This window comes from Lethenteron reissneri, chromosome 60 (assembly GCF_015708825.2).
Source record: "Lethenteron reissneri isolate LAM-NWPU_2019-01 chromosome 60, ASM1570882v1, whole genome shotgun sequence".
NCBI classification, from domain to species: Eukaryota; Metazoa; Chordata; class Hyperoartia; order Petromyzontiformes; family Petromyzontidae; genus Lethenteron; species Lethenteron reissneri.
In genome coordinates, this window is record NC_083838.1 from 2,955,943 (window position 1) to 2,976,423 (window position 20,481).

Consider the following 20,481-nt stretch of genomic DNA (forward strand, 5'->3'; position numbering starts at 1 on the left):
GGGGGCGGAGGAGGGGAGAGGGGGCGGGGGGTAGATGGTGTTGACCCCCATACTTCACCTCCACGCTTGTCGTGCCAACCCCTCCATCCCCCAGGAAATAATTAAATAAGTAAGATATAAACCAGCTACTGATTTTTTGTGACGGCCTGGAATCACGTGGGTTTATTGCACGCCATGTAAACATTTGCGTGGCCGCCTACCCCAACAACAACAGCTGTTACGGTAGCAGCTCAACAACGTTTTGTTTCAAACAACAATCCAGCAGTTACGTCATTTCACATCGATTCTAACACCATGTTAAACAGTATGAAGGTCTATCGAGACAGTCGTTTGGTCGCTTTCATAGCCTAATAGCGGAGAAGATCAAGAGAACTCATTGAATGGTATGAACACGCATTGATTGGCTTGCGAACATCTTAATATGTAGAGGACTGCAGAGCTTGGTGCCGATTGTTGTCAGCGCCGGCTTCACTTGGTGCTGCCTGCCGGATTGCGAGGTGCAATTTGCGCGGACGACGACCGACGACGATTCGACACATTTTAAATAATAATTTTAAAAACCTTGATTTTAAACTTTCGTGACTGCAGGAAGCCATATTCTTTGGGTTCATTCGGTAAGTCACGTGGGTAAAAATAAAATAAATCACGACGTTTCGGGCGCAACACAAGCGCCCGAAACGTCGTGATTCATTTAATTTCATACCTACGTGACTTTACCGAAAACATCAAATGGTATTAAAAAACAACGTTAAAGCATTACATTAATCAGAATTCACCCATTCTGTCTACACCACCACAACCCACCTATAGGGATTACTGATCACACGATTTCGTCGTTGGCTGGCATGGTGGTAACACTCGTGCCAAGCACCTGATGAAAAGTTAATCGAAATTGACTCAACGAGCAGTTCACACAAAGACAAAGACCCCCCCCCCTCGTATAGCCTTAACAGACTGTTGGAGCAAGTGCTGTCAGCGAGCACCTATGAAGGCCAGAACGGCACACGAGGGGGTTTGGGGTGGCCAGCACCACACGACCGACCGCCTTTTTCTCGCTAGTGGCTATGTTTACTACACATCGCACTGGGTACTCATTTGAGGCTGAGTCGACCTAGGGGAGGCCCAAAACCGGTTCAGATAATCGTCACTGGTGTTGGCCGTGAGCGGGAATCGAACTCGGGTCTCCAAGTTCGTAGCGCAGCGTAGCGCTAACCGCTACACCACCGCTCCCCGGTACACAACGTAGCTGGCATCGGCCAAAACACATTCAAATGACTCGTAAATTACTCAAGTGGCAGTACAAACGGGCAGCAGCAGCTTCATCATCATCGCCGCCTCCTCTCTACTTGTTACAACTTGGCAGGACCGCTCCTGTAAACGAACATTGGGAGCTCGGGTGAGTCTCTCCTCGGGTAAAACGAAGCGCGGGTGACGAAGACGATGATGCCTGGTTGTGTATACAACGACGCTGACACATTGGCACGCATGAGTTGTAAATTACATGATATACTTTTACCTCCGCCGCCGCCGCTTCTGGTCTGATTGGACCACAGTAACGGCATCACATTACCCCCTACCTCGATTTAAGGACGGACACGTGGAGTCGAGGATTTCTCCGCAATTCTGTCTGTCGCCCGATGGGCTCCAGGGGTGTTGCAATTGCCGGCGAAAATGTCACAGCACTCGAGGTGTAAACGTCGCGGGTGTACTCTCCAACACACGAGCGCATACCTGTCAAACCCTTATCAGTGCCCCAACCTTATTACAGACCAATTTGGACGTTGTAGGTCACCATCGTGCCCTTATGAATCTCAACGTTCTAACCTACAAAGTCCCATCACATGGGAGAAACACAAACGAATATAAAAGAAAATGTTGCCCGTATTGAAACGGCTGTACGCCATACGGACCTGAAAACTCAATTTCCCTGGACAAGAATACGACTAAATCCGTATGGGTTGACAGTTGTGAAGTCATCGTGCTAATACACTACTAAAGACGTAAACCTCTTTTGTCATTACTTAATAAAATACAGTTAAGTTGCTACCCCCCGCCCCCCCGCCTCCCCCCGTTATCTTATAAAACATTAATTGAAAAGAAACAAATTTTTTCCATCTTTTAAATTGTCAACAAGCTTAAAGGCGTCAGCATTTCCCTCGACTTCCCTCGACTTCCCTCGAGTCTTAATAAATAGGTACTCTGCGAAAACGCGAGTGCAGGGTGTACGCGTGTACGGTCCTATTGGCAATCCTCTGCTGGCAATCTCCTACAGCATGGGATGGAGCATGGAGTCAAGCATGGAGTAGAGCATGGAGTCAAGCATGGAGTCAAGCATGGAGTCAAGCATGGAGTAGAGCATGCATTCAAAAATTCTATAATTTCTCTCTATTCCTGATCCATAACTGCTTAAATGAGCACGGAAATGCCCAGGATAACCTTATTCGACACACCTACTTTAAACGGTTACCCTGGGTGTGGCATGACACAGCCGCTATTAACTATCAAAACTTAACACCTCCATATTTCAGACCCCTTCTCTCACTTTACAGTGTCAGTTTTGACTGCCTTCCAGCTCATCTGCAGTTTCCCCGCGCCTCCGTGTATGAATCTGCGAGCGTTGAAAATTCTCCAGCGTTTTGAGAAGCAAAAAAAAAAATGATGACGTCACCCTGCTGCTGCTCTATATAAGGACGGGAGACACAGCAGAGCCTCACCATGCCCGATGATGCTGGATGCAATTACCAGCGAAACGTCGTACTCAAATTGTAAATGTTGTGGCTTCAACACACCGGTGGGCTAAAGCAGTTAACTATTTGTCTTTTGTCAACGTGACACTTTTTTACTGATTGGCCGTGTCGGGTGGTGGAGGGTTACGACACATTTATAAATAACGCGATCTAAATCCAAAAACGTTGCTATGTGTTAAACTAACAAAAAAAAAACTATTTTTTTTGTTATATTGAGGCCATGGCACGTGCTGGCCTCCAAGACTCAAGGCCAAGCCTAAAACTCTCCACCGACTTTGTCGGAGGATGGATGCTAAGGAAAGGAAAACATAAGTCTTGAGACTCAGCAGAATCGTCGTAACAATAAGAAAAACAATAATAATAATAATTAGGGCTTCTAAACACCGGTTAAACCGCGTCCTGGCTGGTAGGCACTGGCACACTGCTTCACGGTGAGCGCCGCGTTTTGCCGGAGACGCCCCCTGAACCCACCCGCCGCTCTGCCATTCCGCCTCCGAGCCCGGCTCCGTCGTCCGCAGGAACCGACCTCCGGAATAACCGCGGCAACTTAACCACGGCCAAGAATAAACGCGGCCAAGTTTGCGGCTCGAAGCGGGTGGGCGGGTGAGTGACAGTTCGACGAACACTTTTCCCCAAGCCCCCCCCCCCCACCAAACCCGATGCTCCGTGTCGGGCCCCAACCCCCCGCCCCCCCCTACCCCACCACTCTTCAGCGCGCTTCGCAGTTCGTCACGCATCAATTGCCCTTTCCCATGTAGAGTCGGATCATCTTGGACTTGTGCAGGCGCGCCCACAGCACCAGCTCCAGCTTCATGTCGTGGTTGGCTACGAAGGGCACGCCGCGCTTCACCTTGTCGTAGTAGTAGCACGAGTACCTGGCGTAGTCCTTGGTCAGGAACCCGTAGGCGTCCACCTGGGAGACACGGACACACGGCGGTCACGACAGCGACAGCAGCAGCAACGGCGACGACAGCGAGGAAGGGAACAAGGCCACCAAACAACCGTCAGTCCACCACGTAACCGACGGTGATGTCACCACGGCGCCTGTGCCAGGCCAGGTGCACTTTGAGGCCGTCACGTGATTTATCGAAGGTTTCACTGACGCAGGAGATCACGGGACAGACCCAGCAGGTGCCATGGGTTGACCGATGGAGATGACTGGCTCATGCACCAGCTGTGCCCCCTACTGTGCCAACTTGCTGCATTTCAGCCACCAGGTGCTCCCCTCATTGTTGTGAAGGTCGCTCCTCTGCCCTCCATTGTTGTTGGAAGGCAACTGCCTCCAACTGCTCAGTAGCAGCAGTAGCGTCTTTCACGAGCCTCCTCCATGGACGCTGATCTTGACACAAGTGGTACCGTCGGCAAGTCCACTCAGCTCCACATCCTCCCGTACCGCATCAGTCCATCTCTTCTCCAGCCCGTGTCGTGCCCGTTTAGGCCCCTCTATCTGGCGATAGAGAAGCTGCTTGGGCATGCGGTGGCTGGGCATGCGGGCTTCATGACCCAGCCGATCGCGAGGATTGACCCAACCGTTAAATAACGATTCATCCTCATCATGACTGAGGCCTACAATTCAATGCAAGAATCGATTCTTATCTTATATAGATGTATATATATATAGCGTCTTAAGAGTCCAATGCGTTTTACAATAATAATTAAAATTGTACATTAGATGATAGTGGTTTAAATAAATTGTGGGGTTGTTGTTCTTCAAAGTGGTTGTTTAACTGTGGTGACGGTTAGGAGGATAGGTGTGAGTGCTTAAGGAGGGGTTGGGGTAGTAATAGGTTTGGTGATAGGGGTAGGGGTGGTGATGGGGGTTTACTAAATTATTTTATATGCTCTTTGTTTTTTCGGTAAAGTCACGTGACTTTACCAAAAAAACAAAAGAGTACGAATCCTTGCAGTCACGAAAACTTCAAATCTGGAATTAATGCCCAATATGGGGAGGATTTCCACTTATCCGTTAGAGCTTTTAACAGACAACGAGACAAGAAGTCATTACCTACGTGACTTTACCGAAAAAACCAAAGAGTATGAATCCTTGCAGTCACGAAAACTTCAAATCTGGAATTATTTTACATGACCAGGTAAGGCCAACTGAGCTACTGTATACAGCTCTTTTTCAAAAGAGACCTGTCCACAAAAACAGCTCAACGAAGTGGCAGTTATAATGTGGAAATGTAAAGCAGCCGTACACCCTGAAAGCGTGATGTTGATTCGAAATTTGGAGGGGAGAAAGAAAAAAAAATTAACCTGTAAAAATAGTTTTTCACTATAAATCCTTTATATGCGTGGCGGCTAGAGTCCTCTCGTCCTTTGGCTTGAGATGGCTGCCACCTATAGGTCAGATGATTGCTTGGCACCATTAAGCAATTGGTAATTACATGTAATTTTTTGTTCCTAAAAAGTGTAAAATTTTGGAAATTCTTTTTACGAAAATTAATTGTCACGCACAACGAGTCTGTGTGGAAAATGTCAGCTCGATTGGATCACGGGAAGTGGGTTAAAAAACGACCGAAAGATTTGCACAGTCGTAAGCGCGCAAGCGAACTTAATATGAAGGTTTAACACGTTGATTATGATTAATATAAAGGATTTTTAAAAAAAGTTTTAGTTTAAAAAAAGAAAAATGCCTTTAGTTTCTGGAGCAGCTCACCACGTCGCATGTGTGCAGTGCGGTGAGCAGCATCATGGCTCCCGTGCTGGGCCTGTAGATGATGCGGAGACGCCCCTTGAGCCGCGAGGACATCATGAATCTGTGGGGGATAAAAAAGTATAACCCGTAAAAACAAAGTTTTTCACTATAAATCCTTTATATGCATGGCAGCGAACTTAATATAAAGGATTTAAAAATATATTCGCCTGTGGAGGACGCGGGGATCGATCCCGCGACCTTTGGCATGGGAAACGAGGGCGCTACCAACTGCGCTACTCCGCCACGGCCTGCGGAGGGGTTACGCTCTGGGCTCTTACACTCTGACGTTCAGCCAAAGCGATGAATGAGTTCTATTTGAATATATGTAAAATAAAAATGTTTTGCCTAAAAAGTGTAAAATTTTGGGGAATTTTTTTTCACGAACATTAATTGTCTGTCACAACGAGTCTGTGTGGAAAATGTCAGCTCGATTGGATCACGGGAAGTGGGTTAAAAAACGACTGAAAGATTTGCACGGTCGTAAGCAAGCAAGCACGCAAGCAAGCAAGCATGCGAACTTAATATAAAGGATTTAAAAACGTCGCAGTCGTCATTGTGACCAATGATGTCTGAATTGGTGTGTAATAAGGTAGGGCAATGACAACGGGTTGACAGGTATGGTTCCATACGGCGTACAGCCGTTTCAATACGGGCAAAATAAATGTGTGTCTATTTGTTTGAGTTTCTCCCTTGCGATGAGACTTTGTAGGATGAACGTTGAGATTTATAAGAGGGCACGGGGTGACCAATACTGTCTGAATTGGTCTGTTATGAAGTAGGACACTGATAAGGGGTTGACAGGTATGTATGAGTGTAGTGTATAGTGTAGTGGTGAGTGTCGTGGTGAGTGTCTTGGTGAGTGTACTAGTGGTGAGTGTACTAGTGGTGAGTGTACTAGTGGTGAGTGTAGTGGTGGTGAGTGTAGTAGTGGTGAGTGTACTAGTGGTGAGTGTACTAGTGGTGAGTGTACTAGTGGTGAGTGTACTAGTAGTGAGTGTACTAGTGGTGAGTGTACTAGTGGTGAGTGTACTAGTGGTGAGTGTAGAAGTGGTGAGTGTAGAGGTGGTGAGTGTAGTGGTGGTGAGTGTAGTAGTGGTGAGTGTACTAGTGGTGAGTGTACTAGTGGTGAGTGTACTAGTGGTGAGTGTACTAGTGGTGAGTGTAGTGGTGGTGAGTGTACAAGTGGTGAGTGTACTAGTGGTAAGTGTACTAGTGGTGAGTGTACTAGTGGTGAGTGTACAAGTGGTGAGTGTACTAGTGGTGAGTGTACTAGTGGTGAGTGTACTAGTGGTGAGTGTACTAGTGGTGAGTGTACTAGTGGTGAGTGTACTAGTGGTGAGTGTAGTGGTGGTGAGTGTATAAGTGGTGAGTGTACTAGTGGTAAGTGTACTAGTGGTGAGTGTACTAGTGGTGAGTGTACAAGTGGTGAGTGTACTAGTGGTGAGTGTACTAGTGGTGAGTGTAGTGGTGAGTGTACAAGTGGTGAGTGTACTAGTGGTGAGTGTAGTGGTGAGTTTAGTGGTGAGTGTACTAGTGGTGGGTGTAGTAGTGGTGATTGTCTATACGTTTGTGTTTCTCCCTTGCGATGGGACTTTGTAGGATGAACGTTGAGATGTATAAGGGGGCACGGGGTGACCAATACGTTCTGAATTGTTCTGTGACAAGGGAGGGCGCTGATAAGGGGTTAACAGCTATGCGCGTGTATGCGGTGTACGGGTCACTCAATAACCACCATCGCCAGCTTCCCTTTCATTGTTTTCCTATTTTTGTTTTGCTAGAAAGGGGGGGGGGGGGGCATGGGTTCGATTCACAATTCGGTTGCCTTTACTCATGTGTGGATGTTAACTCCCTCGCCTGGTATGCAGGAGGTCGTGGTTTCGATCCCGACCCCGACGCCTGCTGCTGTATATTTGGAGTTTGCGTGTCTCTCTCTCATCATCATCACGGTGGCTAGGAGATGTTAACTACCTCGCCTGGTATGCAGGAGGTCGTGGGTTCGATCCCGACCCCGACGCCTGCAGCTGTATATTTGGAGTTTGCGTGTCTCTCTCATCATCATCATCACGGTGACTAGGAGATGTTAACTACCTCGCCTGGTATGCAGGAGGTCGTGGGTTCGATCCCGACCCCGACGCCTGCTGCTGTATATTTGGAGTTTGCGTGTCTCTCTTATCATCATCATCACGGTGACTAGGAGATGTTAACTACCTCGCCTGGTGTGCAGGAGGTCGTGGGTTCGATCCCGACCCCGACACCTGCTGCTGTATATTTGGAGTTTGCGTGTCTCTCTCTCTCATCATCATCACGGTGACTAGGAGATGTTAACTACCTCGCCTGGTATGCAGGAGGTCGTTGGTTCGATCCCGACCCCGACGCCTGCTGCTGTATATTTGGAGTTTGCGTGTCTCTCTCTCATCATCATCACGGTGGCTAGGAGATGTTAACTACCTCGCCTGGTGTACAGGAGGTCGTGGGTTCGATCCCGACCCCGACGCCTGCTGCTGTATATTTGGAATTTGCGTGTCTCTCTAGCTCTCTCTCTCACCGTGGTCGCGTGGAGTTTTTCTCCGGTTCCTCCGCTTTTCCCCCCCTCCACATTTCGAATCAACGTCACCACGTGTTCAGAGCATTTTCCTGCTGCTACAAATTTCCACGTGGTGATGAGCTGTCATTTGCGATCGCGAGGTCGCTTCCGAAAAATATCTACGTAGCTTAGCAGTGGAGCATTAGCTGGTAAAATAAAAATTTAAAAAAGTTCTCTCTCTCATCCTGTTGTGCGTGCGAGTTTTCCATGCCGGGCAGTTCTCCGGCATTTCCAATAAAATAATAAAACTCACGCTGGCCAAACCATCGCCTCTCCCCCCCCCCTCCCCAACTGCAAAAATATGGCAGGTGACCTACCTGATCATAAAACTAAAACGAAAGTCTTTGAAGATCGGGTCGAGACCCTTCTTTTTAAATGCTTTTATTTAATTTTTTGCTGTGCACATGAACAAAGCGCCCGCTCATGGGGTGGAGTTTGCAGGGAGATGGAGGGGAGGGGGCATACACCCCACCCCAAAATGAAAACCTTTGTGATATTATTTTTAGTAGTTTGCAGTTAAGATATAACAAAATTATTGATTACATGCACCTGCGGTTCCTAACGCGAGGGACAAAGTGGGTGGTGGGTGGTGGGTGGTTGGGTGGGTGGGTGGTCGGGTGGGTGGGTGGTCGTGTGGGTGGGTGGGTGGTCGGGTGGATGGGTGGTTGGGTGGGTGGTGGGTGGTCGGGTGGGTGGGTGGTCGGGTGGGTGGGTGGGTGGTCGGGTGGGTGGGTGGATGGGTGGTCGGGTTGGTGGGTGGGTGGTGGATGGGTGGGTGCGTGGGTGGGTGGTTGGGTGGGTGGGTGGTAGTGGGTGGGTGTTGACAACCCGGGGAAGTGGTAGTGGTGGGGGGAAAGAAATCATCTATTGTCTCATTTACATGGGAAAAATCGCTCCTGTAGAACATTCATGCTTTGCTGTTGTTGTTGTAACAACACATGGCGAGAGCGACGCGGGAGGGGGGGGGGTGAACGATTCCCAGCTTGTATGGCGGAGGAAGTGAGTGGGGAGGGGGTGGGGGGGGGGGAGTCGGCCGGAGGGGGGGGGGGGTCCAGACGAGACCCTCCCGAGTAGAACGGGCAGAGCAAACCTTCAACAAGTTCAATAAAAGCGTTGAAACGAGGAGAAAGAAAAAAACCTCGAACCTGTTCCGTAGGTAGCGGGAGAAGTCGGGGTGGAGCATTTTGAACTTCTCAGGCCCCGGAGCGCTGCCAAAGTAGCTGGGAGGCCTGCGAGATGCATGCGGAGGGAGATTAATAAAGTACAACCATAACCACAATAATGAAAAAAATCTATTTTATAGCAATATATTGCTGGGGACACATTTTGAGCATATTTGAATATTGGGGGGGGGGGGGGGGATGTGTTTTGAATATCGATGTAAAGCTTTCGTGACTGCAGGAATTCATCTCCTTGGTTCTTTCAGTAAAGTCACGTAGAAGGGAAATAATAAAATAATAAAAATAAAACATAATGAAAAAAATTCTCACGACGTTTCGGCCACAACGCAAGCAGCCGTCCTCAGGTGAAGACAGCGTCAGACGCTCTCATCCCCGACAGACCTGTTCTTCACCTGAGGACGGCTGCTTGCGTTGTGGCCGAAACGTCGCAAGAATTATTTTATTATGTTTTATTATTATATTATGTTGAATTTTTTTTATTTCATTACTTCCCTTCTACGTGACTTTACCGAAAGAACCAAGAAGATGACGGCCTTGGCTAAAGATGTATAAGCAGGGAGGTGTGGAGCGATGTGCACGTGGAAAGGGAACCGGTGGGGGTCCTCACAGCTTTGAGCGATCACGTCCAGAGGTGACGGGCGTGTTGGTGATGGCGGCCTGCACCATCTGGTAGTCACGTGTGCTGTCCGGGATGAAGACGTAGCGCGTCTCCTGCAAGCGACAACGAGCGGCGTCACGATCTCCCGCGGTGTCACACACAGGGGTAGGGGCTGGTAGGGGTACACAGACAGGGGTCGGGGTTGGTAGGGGTTCACAGACAGGGGTAGGGGTGGTAGGGGTTCACAGACAGGGGTAGGGGTTCACACACAGGGGTAGGGGCTACACAGACAGGGGTAGGGGCTGGTAGGGGTACACAGACAGGGGTCGGGGTTGGTAGGGGTTCACAGACAGGGGTAGGGGTGGTAGGGGTTCACAGACAGGGGTAGGGGTTCACACACAGGGGTAGGGGCTACACAGACAGGGGTAGGGGCTGGTAGGGGTACACAGACAGGGGTAGGGCTAGTAGGTGTTCACACACAGGGTAGGGCTGGTAGGGGTTCACAAACAGGGGTAGGGCTGGTAGGGGTTCACAGACAGGGGTAGGGCTGGTAGGGGTTCACATACAGGGGTAGGGGCTGGTAGGGGTTCACAGACAGGGGTAGGGGGTGGTAGGGGTACACAGACAGGAGTAGGGCTGGTAGGGGTTCACAGACAGGGGTAGGGGCTGGTAGGGGTTCACACACAGGGGTAGGGCTGGTAGGGGTTCACACACAGGGGTAGGGCTGGTAGGGGTACACAGACAGGGGTAGGGCTGGTAGGGGTACACACACAGGGGTAGGGCTGGTAGGGGTACACAGACAGGGGTAGGGGTTCACACAGGGGTAGGGGCTGGTAGGGGTACACACACAGGGGTAGGGCTGATAGGGGTACACAGACAGGGGTAGGGGCTGGTAGGGGTTTACAGACAGGGGTAGGGGTTCACACAGGGGTAGGGGCTGGTAGGGGTACACACACAGGGGTAGGGCTGGTAGGGGTACACAGACAGGGGTAGGGGCTGGTAGGGGTTTACAGACAGGGGTAGGGGTTCACACAGGGGTAGGGGCTGATAGGGGTACACACACAGGGGTAGGGGCTGGTAGGGGTTCACAGACAGGGGTAGGGCTGGTAGGGGTTCACAGACAGGGGTAGGGCTACACAATAAGCATTCCCCTGCCGCACGCGTGCCGTGTAAACAAACAGCACCAGGTGTCATGCCCCCCCACCTCCCCCCGGGGGCTACCCCCACCCCACTCGCCCCCCACCCCCACTCCCCCAGGTGACCCCCCCCCCCCCTGTGGGCCACGTGGCTCTAGTCACGTGATGCCACAGGACACTTGGCCGCGTGGCCGGGTGGTGTTTTTTTTTTTTTGCCAGAGCCAACTCGACAAACATTGACGGGCCAAATTTTGGAAAGGAAACAAAAACACAAACACACACAAGACGAACAAGACGAACAAGGCAGACAGACAGGCAGCTGAGTCAAGTGGCGAGTTGTCAGGTCCATACGGCGTACGGCCGTTTCAATGGGGGAGAAAAAATAACATTGTTCGTCTATTTCATCTTCTTGGTTCTTTCTGTAAAGTCACGTAGAATGGAAATAAGTAGTACTAATCGCATATCTGCATTTCCCATAAATATGCTAAATTCCTCTTGATATACAAATTATTTTGTCAAGGCGCCCTTCCCCCCTCCATCCCAGCTTAAATAGTCGCTCCAAGCCTGGTGGTGTGTCATTCAGACGCTGTCTCCCCGACAGAACTGTTCTTCACCTGAGGACGGCTGCTTGCGTTGTGGCCGAAACATCGTGAGAATTATTTTATTTTTATTATTTTATTATTTCCCTTCTACGTAACTTTACCGAAAGAACCAAAAAGATGAATCCCTGCAGTCACGAAAGCTTTAAATCGAAATTGTCCATTTGTTTGCGTTTGTCTCCATTGCGATGGGACTTTGCAGGATGAACTTTGAGATTTCTAAGGGGTTCTCAGCTTCGCGCACGAGAGATGTTGTCGTGAAACTCTCCTTAACGTGGGCATTGAGGAGGTGTGAAGGACGTGGACTCCACGTGTCCCGTGTGTACGGGATCGCGCCTCTAGGGTCAGCCCGTGGCTCACGGGGGGAGGGGATGTGCAGTGAAGGGCACGGGCTGTGAAGGGCACGGGCTGTGAAGGGCACGGGCAGTGAAGGGCGAGGTGCTCCGTACCGGCGTGTCGGGCGGCGAGGTGTAGCCCTGCTTGCGGAATCGGCCCAGCGAGTTGCGCATCGTGTTGGTGCTGAAGAAGTAGAAGCTCGTTCTGCTCCCCACGTCATCCTCGTAGCCCCGCGTCATCGCGGCATTCACCCTGCGACAGCGGCAGAAGCAACAGGAGCAGCATGAGCAGCAGCATCAGCAGCAGCAGCGGCAGAAGCAACAGCAGCAGCATCAGCAGCAGCATCAGCAGCAGCAGCAACAGGAGCAGCATCAGCAGCATCAGCAGCAGCATCAGCAGAAGCAGAAGCAATAGCAGCAGAAGCAACATCAGCAGCAACATCAGCAACATCAGCAGCAGCAGCAGCAACATCAGTAGCAGCAGCAGAAGCAACATCAGCAGCAGCAGCAGAAGCATCGTCAGCAGTAGCAACATCAGCAACAGCAGAAGTAACAGCAGCAACATCAGCAGTAGCAACATCAGCAACAGCAGAAGTAACAGCAGCAGGAGCAGCAGCAGAAGAAGCAACAGCAGCAGAAACAACATCAACAATAGCAGAAGCAGCAGCAGAAGCAACATCAGCAGAAGCAGCAGCAATAGTAAGAACAGAAGAAACAGCAAAAGCAACAGCAGCCGAAGCCACGTGATCTTTACTCGAGAAATTCACTTCTGATCCGACGTCACGTGATCGGCAATCACAAAGCCAGGGAGAGGGAGGTGGATGGAGGTGGATGGAGGAGGTGGATGGAGGAGGTGGATGGAGGAGGCACTAGCAATATACAGCAGGTGTCAGGGTCGGGCTCAAACCCACGCCCTCCTGCATACCAGGAGAGGTAGTTAACATCTCGCCACCGAGAGAAACGTCGTGAGAATTATTTTATAATGCTTTATTTTATTATTTTATTATTTCCATTCTACGTAACTTTACCGAAAGAACCAAGAAGGATTAAACTTGGTTTCGTATATCGTATCTCCGCGATGCTTGCTCAGCGCTCGGATCCGTGAGTAACCCGTCTAGGTCCGTTGCCAAAAACATACCTTGAGCACGCGATGCAAGAGTACTCATGGTTCTGCTATGAATGTCATCTCTCCTTGTGTGGCTTGCGCAAGGGGTTGAGATCCTGGTTTCAAAGCCACGTTGGTGGGGATTTTACGCAAATGCCCATTGCTCACCACAAATGAACCAAGATTGCCTTGTTGATCCCGTCAAGGAGCATAAATCATCACGCGAACTCCGATAACACTGGTCAACACACTTTTCTGGCATAAGGTATTCCAACGGTTTATAAGATAATTGTGGGGTGCTGATTCCTAATCTGGCATCAGTTTTTGTCTATCACATCACGTTTTTGAGATATCAAATATTGCATTTTCAATCAAAACTGAATAAGAAAAATATTAAATAAATGTGGATATCTAGATAAAATTGTATTATAAACACACTATCCTAAAAATACAGCACCATATTTTAACACTAAAGCAGTCACTGACTCGCAACAACTTGCAATCATAAGTGACAGAGTTAATTTCGGGTAAAATCAATGAAAATGGGGTATGCCGATAGCATAAAAATGAGATGTGATAGAGCAAATCTGAGATCAGATTTGGAATCAGCACCCTGAAATTAGCCTAGAACAGCTGCAAAAGTCCAGGCCAGAAAAAAATGCTTTTTTTGTTTGTTTACCAGTGTAATCCTTGCAGTGGCTTTTTGGCTGGCAATCTGAAAGCACATCGCGTGCCTTCAGATGCACGTCTGCGGCCGTCTGGAACGATCTTCCTTCCGATATTACGAAGCCACTGGAGCTATGCACTCTCAAATCATCAAGATTTACAAACTAATTATTCCTTTGGAACTGCTTTTGGTGTTTAGTTCGTTGTCCTCCCCCCCTCACCCCCGCACCTCCGATTAGCGCGGTTGGCTAAGTACGATGGTGCGAAAGAAGTTCAACATGCGTACGGACGTACGCACGTCACTGCCGCGATCTCGTCTTAAACAAACGTTGTGGATCACTGCCGTGTCTGGATCTCATCAGTCCATGGCTGAGCCAAGGAGCATTCCACCGCGATGAAATATCCCTCCACCCACGTGGGTCAGCCCCTGACGTTGCTTAACGTTGGGGGAGGCTTTTAAATTGGCCCTATAGATCCTGGTTGTAAGGCAGAGGTCGCAAACGGGTTTTGATTCCTTACCCGTACCCGTACCCAGCCGCACCAGGGTCGTAAACGGCTACCCGTACCTGGCCGGGTACGGGTAGCCGGGTATCAGGTACCCGGTTGCGACCTCTGTTGTAAGGGTGTCACGGTGGCAAGATGTTACCTACCTCGCCTGGTATACGGGAGGTCGTGGGTTCGATCCAGACCTGAACACCTGCTGTGTATTTACAGTTCGCGTGTTCTCTCTCTGTCTCTCACTCCCCGTGGTCGCGTGGATTTTTTTTCCAGGGTCTCACTCACTCCACATTTAGAATCAACCACGTGCGTTCAGAGTATTCGGCTGCTGCTATAAATGTACCCGTCATGATGATAAGCCACTTCCGTTGAGCTATTAAGTGTGATGGCGAGGTCGCTTCTGCAACATAGGTACATCGCAGCTCAGTGGGACCTTAGCCGGCAAAAAAATAATTTATTTAGTTTTTTGTCAGCTTTTAACGATAACAAGCCACGTAAAAAAACAGTTAAAGGCGCCGCCCTGCAATTGCGCACTCACGCCACTTGCTGGCGGGAAGGGGTCTCTCTCCCCCGCGAGAAAGTCGCCGCTACTCTCCCACGCCCGGGCGGGGAAAATTGCCCAAAACTTGACCCCCATTACACTCAACCTGCCAACCGAATTGAGACTTTGGCGGCGCACGCATTCAGTACCCGCTGGGTGGACAGCGATTGTTGGGGGGGCGCGGGGGGGGGGGGGGGCGCGGGGGGGGGGGTCTTCAGGAAATTCGGCCATCGTTCCAACCGCCGCAGTGGTTCTGAACGTTGACCCCGCGACCCCGTTGCGATAAGAAGTCACGTGGCACAACGGTGAACTCCCCTTGGGCAGTCTGAAGCGGCGTTCTTCACTGCAAGGGCCACTGGTGGGCCACTGGTGGCCTTCAATGCGCCCCCCCCTCCCTCCCTCCCCCCTGACAATACACAAATGTGCCAACACCCCCATCATCATCATTGTGCTGCTCTCAAACCCAACGATGGTTTCAAATGGTGTGGCGGCCCCCTCACTCACACTGACGATGTCTTATCGGTGAAAGTGTCCCTTCCCCTCTGATCATGAGCGAAGTAAACCCATCCTGTCTTACACAGACTCATGCAGCAGCTGCGCCTTACTCGGTCAAAGGCAGAGGTCGCAAACGGGTTTTGATTCCTTACCCGTACCCGGCCGCACCAGGGTCACAAATGGGTACCCGTACCCGTACCTGGCCGGGTAAGGGTAGCCGGGTATCGGGTAGGGTACGGGTATCGGGTACCCGGTTGTGACCTCTGGTCAAAGGCGCCTTTACAATACTTACAAAAGTGTACACAAGGTGGCAGTGGCTGAGATATTTTAACGTGGGGTGGTTGTTATTCAACGTTGTGGTGAAGCGATGGTGACAGGAGGGCAGGCGTGAGTAGTTAAGGAGGGGTTGGGGTAGTGATCGGGTTGGTGATATGGGTATTGGTAGTGATAGGGGTTGGGGACGGGGTTTGGGGTTGGGATAGTGTCTGTATGAGAAGAGGTTTTCCCCTTTTTTCTGGCAACAAAATATGTGTTAAGATTTTGATTTAAAGCTTGCGTGACTGCAGGGATTCATATTCTTGGTTCTTTCGGTAAAGTCACGTAGTTAGAAATAAAATTAAACAAATCACGACGTTTCGATTGCAACACAAGCAATCATCATCATCGTGTGGGAAAACCACAGCAATATTTTTTTTGCAATTTTGTTTGTATGGAAATTGCTTTTATTGTTCTTGAGCTTTAGTCTTTTCGCAATGTTTTATTTTATCTGTACAGCTCTTTGAATTGCATCTTTTGCGCTAAATAGTGCAACAGAAATCAAGGCTTGCTTGATTGATTGATAGAGAAAGATGCGTAGATGAGAGGAAAGGGGTTCACAGAGTGTGGGTGTCCACACAGAAGGTCACGTGATTTACAGGATTCTTCAGCCGATTTCGATAGATGTGCCCGATCTCGAGGGGGGCGCTGGGAGTTAATCTGGCTTAAGCCGGGTTCCGCTCTTCCGTTGAGCAAACTTAAGCACACGAGCAAATGTGTTGCTAACAGTTGAACCGTGCGGTCCAAATATCATCTATAACACTGGTCAACAATTTTTTTTTTCTTTTTCTGGCCTGGACTTTTTGCAGCGGTTTTAGACTAATTTCAGGGTGCTGATTCCAAATCTGATCTCAGATTTGCTCTATCATATCTAATTTTAATGCTATCGGCATACCCCATTTTCATTGATTTTACCAGAAATTAACTCTGTCACTTGTGATTGCAAGTTGTTGCGAGTCAGTGACTGCTTTAGTGTTAAAATATGGTGCTGTATTTTTAGGATAGTGTGTTATAATATCACTTTATGTAGCTATCCACATTTATGTAATATTTTTCTTCGGCAGTTTTTATTGAAAATGCAATATTTGATATTTCAAAAACCTGATGTGATGGACAAAAACTGATGCCAGATTTGGAATCAGCACCCCAAAACTACATTAAAACCGTTGGAATACCTTATGCCAGAATAAGTGTGTTGACCAATGTAGTTATTTTTTAATACACTAATGGATAATAATAATAATAATGAGGATTATGGATGATACATTGCATGCACGGTTGGAATAACATAGAGAGAAAGACACGTGTCCATCCAGTGCTCGTCAAGCTGCATGGGCTTCTGGTTGCTGAACAAATATATTTTAAAGGTCGCGCTCATTACACGCAAAGTGTTCACCGCAAATGAATCCCAAGGAGCAGAAACCATCACCACGCGAACTCCGGTTAATCAACGCTAGCAGCGTCTTTTGTCTGTCCATGCAACGAAGACGGTCACCACGCCGCGGCGCTTTCACGCGATGCGAGAGTGCTCGCCGTTCTGCTAGAACATGTCACACGTCCCCGGCGTGGCTTCTGCAAGAGGTCGATGCTGGTTTTTAAAAGCCACGTCGTGGGGATTTACACAAGACCCATTTGCTCGCCACAAACCAACCACAATAGCTAGCGGGTCTCGTCAAGGAGCAGAAACCACCACCACCACCACGCAAACTCCGGAAATCATCGCAGCGTCTTTAGGCTGGCAATCTGAAAGCGCACCGCGGCCCTTTCAGACGCGCTTCTGTGGCCGTCTGGAATGCTCTTCCTTCCGATATTAAGAATCCACTGCAGCTGTACACTTGTAAATCGACACTGATTGTTCAACGCACGTGGCCAAGCCGAGGTGCGGCGTTGTGGGTGGGGTGGGTGTGGCGGGTGTGGCGAGGTGGAAAGACAACAAACTAAAACAACAACAACAAATCCCCAAACGGCGGCGTCACGCGATATTGGGGGGAGGAGGGGGGGAGAAAGAGAGGGGGGGAGAGGGGGGGTGAGAGAGAGGGGGGAGATAGAGGGGGCGGTGAGAGAGAGGGGGGGGAGAGAGAGAGGGGGGGGGCGAGAGAGAGGGAGGGGGAGAGGGGGGGCGAGAGAGGGGGGGGCGAGAGAGAGGGGGGGGCGAGAGAGGGGGGGCGAGAGAGAGGGGGGGCGAGAGAGGGGGGGCGAGAGAGAGGGGGGGGGCGAGAGAGGGAGGGGGCGAGAGAGGGGGGGGTCGAGAGAGAGGGGGGGCGAGAGAGAGGGGGGGCGAGAGAGGCGGGGGGCGAGAGAGGGGGGGAGCGAGAGAGAGGGGGGGCGAGAGAGGCGGAGCGCGAGAGAGGGGGGGCGAGAGAGAGCGGGCGAGAGAGGGGGCGGTGAAAGAGAGAAGGGGGGCCGAGAGAGAGAGAGAGGGGGGGCGAGAGAAAGGGGGGGGCGAGCGAGAGAGTGAGGGGGGGGGCGAGAACGGAGGGGGGGGGGGGCAGAGAGAGAGAGAGAGAGGGGGGTAAGAGAGAGAGAACGGGGGGGGGGGGGGGGGCGGTGAGAGAGAGAGACAGGGTGCGCTGACCGGAAGACGTAGTGGTGCTTGTCAATCTCGCGGCCCATGCGCGACCCGTTGAGGATGCCGCCGTTGCCCACGACGGCGCACGTGACGCACTGGGGTGCCCGCCGCCGCCTCCAGCGCTGGCTCCAGTCGTCGAACATGTGCCGATTGGCGCTCGTGTTGAGCAGCCGCAGCGCGTTGGCCACGACTGCGAGAGGGGGGGGGGGTGGTGATCGATTAGTGTCGGTTGGCTACGTACGGTGCAGAAGAAGTTCGACGTGCCAACCAAGCAGCGTCTTGATACATGAACAAGCTGCTGCGAAGATGAACTGCCACAACCACCCAGCACTGTCACTACCACCACTGCCGCCACTACCACCACCACCGCCACATCCACCACCACTATCACCACCACCACCACCACTACCACCGCCAATACCACCACTACCACCACATCCACCGCCACTAACACAAGCACCACCACTACCACCACCAGCACTGTCACTCCCACCACCACCGCCACTACTGGCACCGCCACTACTGGCACCGCCACCACCACCACATCCACCACCAGCAGCACCACCACTATCACCACCACATCCACCACCACTACCACCACCATCACCACCACATCCACCACCACTACCACCACCACCATCAGCACAGTCACTACCACCACCACTACCACCACCACCACATCCACCACCACATCCAACAGCACCAACCACTACCACCACCACATCCACCACCAGTACCACCAGCACCGCCACTACCACTACCACCACCACCACCACTATCACCACTACTACCACCACATCCACCACCACCAGCAGCACCACCACTACCACCACTACTACCACCACCACATCCACCACCAGCAGCACCACCACTATCACCACCACATCCACCACCACTAGTAGCACCACCACCATCAGCACCACCACCACTACCACCACCACCACCCACATCAGCACCACCACTACCACCACTATCAGCACTACCACCACTACCACCACCACCACCACCCACATCAGCACCACCACTATCACCACCACCACCACAGCCACCAGCACCAATCACTACTACCACCACCACTACCGCCGCCACCGCCACTCACGCGAGAAGTTCTTGCCGCCCCAGCCGTAGATGAGCTGGAAGCGCTTGAGGCGCTCGTACTCCTGCGGCGTGGCGTGCTCGCTCCACGCGAGCACGCGCGTGTCCGGGATGAACGCGGCGCGCAGCCACTCGTCGGCATGCAGCGCCAGCGCACGCACGCTGTTCTTGCACCCCTGCACCAGCAGCAGCGAAACAACAGGCAATCGGCACGCGCAGCTTGTCGTGCGTGCAAACCAAGGTCGTCATTTCGATTTAAAGCTTTCGTGACTGCAGGGATTCATCTTCTTGGTTCTTTCGGTAAAGTCACGTAGAAGGGAAGTAATAAATTAATAAAAATAAAACATAATAAAATAATTCTCACGACGTTTCGGCCACAACGCAAGCAGCCGTCCTCAGGTGAAAACATTCAGACGCTGTCTCCCCGACAGACCTGGTTTTCACCTGAGGACGGCTGCTTGCGTTGTGGCCGAAACGTCGTGAGAATTATTTTATTACTTCTCTTCTACGTGACTTTACCGAAAGAACCAAGAAGACAAGGCCGTCATTATAATATATATTGGGACACACACACACACACCCCCCCTTCCAATATTCAAATATGCTCAAAATGCCCCCCCCCCCAAATTTATTGCTATAAAAAATAGTAAAAACAACAATTTGCTAAACCTTGGCCACAATATCTGGACTTGTCTTCAAATAAATCAATGCATTGATTTATTTTTATATGATTGTGGTTATGGTTGTACTTTATGAATCCTTAATCTCTGCCATTACAAGCAATGAAACAAGAAATGGTAAAAACAAAGCAATGTGATACAATATACACTTAGACATTATTGTCAAAAAAATAAATAAAAAGTCCATCCCATGCGTTGGGGAATTTTTTAATATTTTAGGCAGGAAATTAGTTTTTTTTTTATTTAGATGTTTTTTTCTGGGTTGGGACCCCCAGACACCCTGGAAGATGAAGCGAAACCTTTGGAAGGGTTTAAGAATCCGCCTTCTCTGCTTCGTGGCGACGGCGAGCGACTGCACAGTGCACGTCGTGGATTGTTTGAATGGCAAAATGTTGCATTTTAAATCGCGTAGCGGTATATCGTTAACGTGACCGTCATTTAATCGCACCGTTGTTCGCGATGAGGGATACGTTCTTGAGATGCTCGTGAACAGCGGATAATGATTTCGGCCTACGGAAACCTATCTTTGTTACGAGTTACCTTAAATAAACACTTAAATAAGTCCTTAAATGCGTCGAAATTGTCATAATAAGACAAACAAGTAAACATATGTTGTAATACAATTGTAAATTAAAATAA

At 50.3% G+C, this 20,481-nt stretch overlaps 1 protein-coding gene across 1 annotated transcript in view; it reads right to left on the bottom strand.

Moving 5' to 3' along the window:
* Positions 1–3,423: 3,423 nt before the first annotated feature.
* LOC133357948 (alpha-N-acetylgalactosaminide alpha-2,6-sialyltransferase 2-like) overlaps positions 3,424–20,481 on the bottom strand; it is a 28,720-nt gene continuing 11,662 nt past the window's right edge. Inside the window, exons 3-9 of the mRNA XM_061576154.1 lie at positions 19,167–19,338; positions 18,074–18,257; positions 11,993–12,131; positions 9,818–9,921; positions 9,175–9,258; positions 5,407–5,506; positions 3,424–3,660 (exon numbers count right to left, since the gene is read on the bottom strand). Of these exons, the coding sequence (XP_061432138.1) occupies positions 3,484–3,660; positions 5,407–5,506; positions 9,175–9,258; positions 9,818–9,921; positions 11,993–12,131; positions 18,074–18,257; positions 19,167–19,338 (960 nt within the window). The 3' untranslated portion in view covers positions 3,424–3,483. The remainder of the gene's footprint in view (positions 3,661–5,406; positions 5,507–9,174; positions 9,259–9,817; positions 9,922–11,992; positions 12,132–18,073; positions 18,258–19,166; positions 19,339–20,481) is intronic.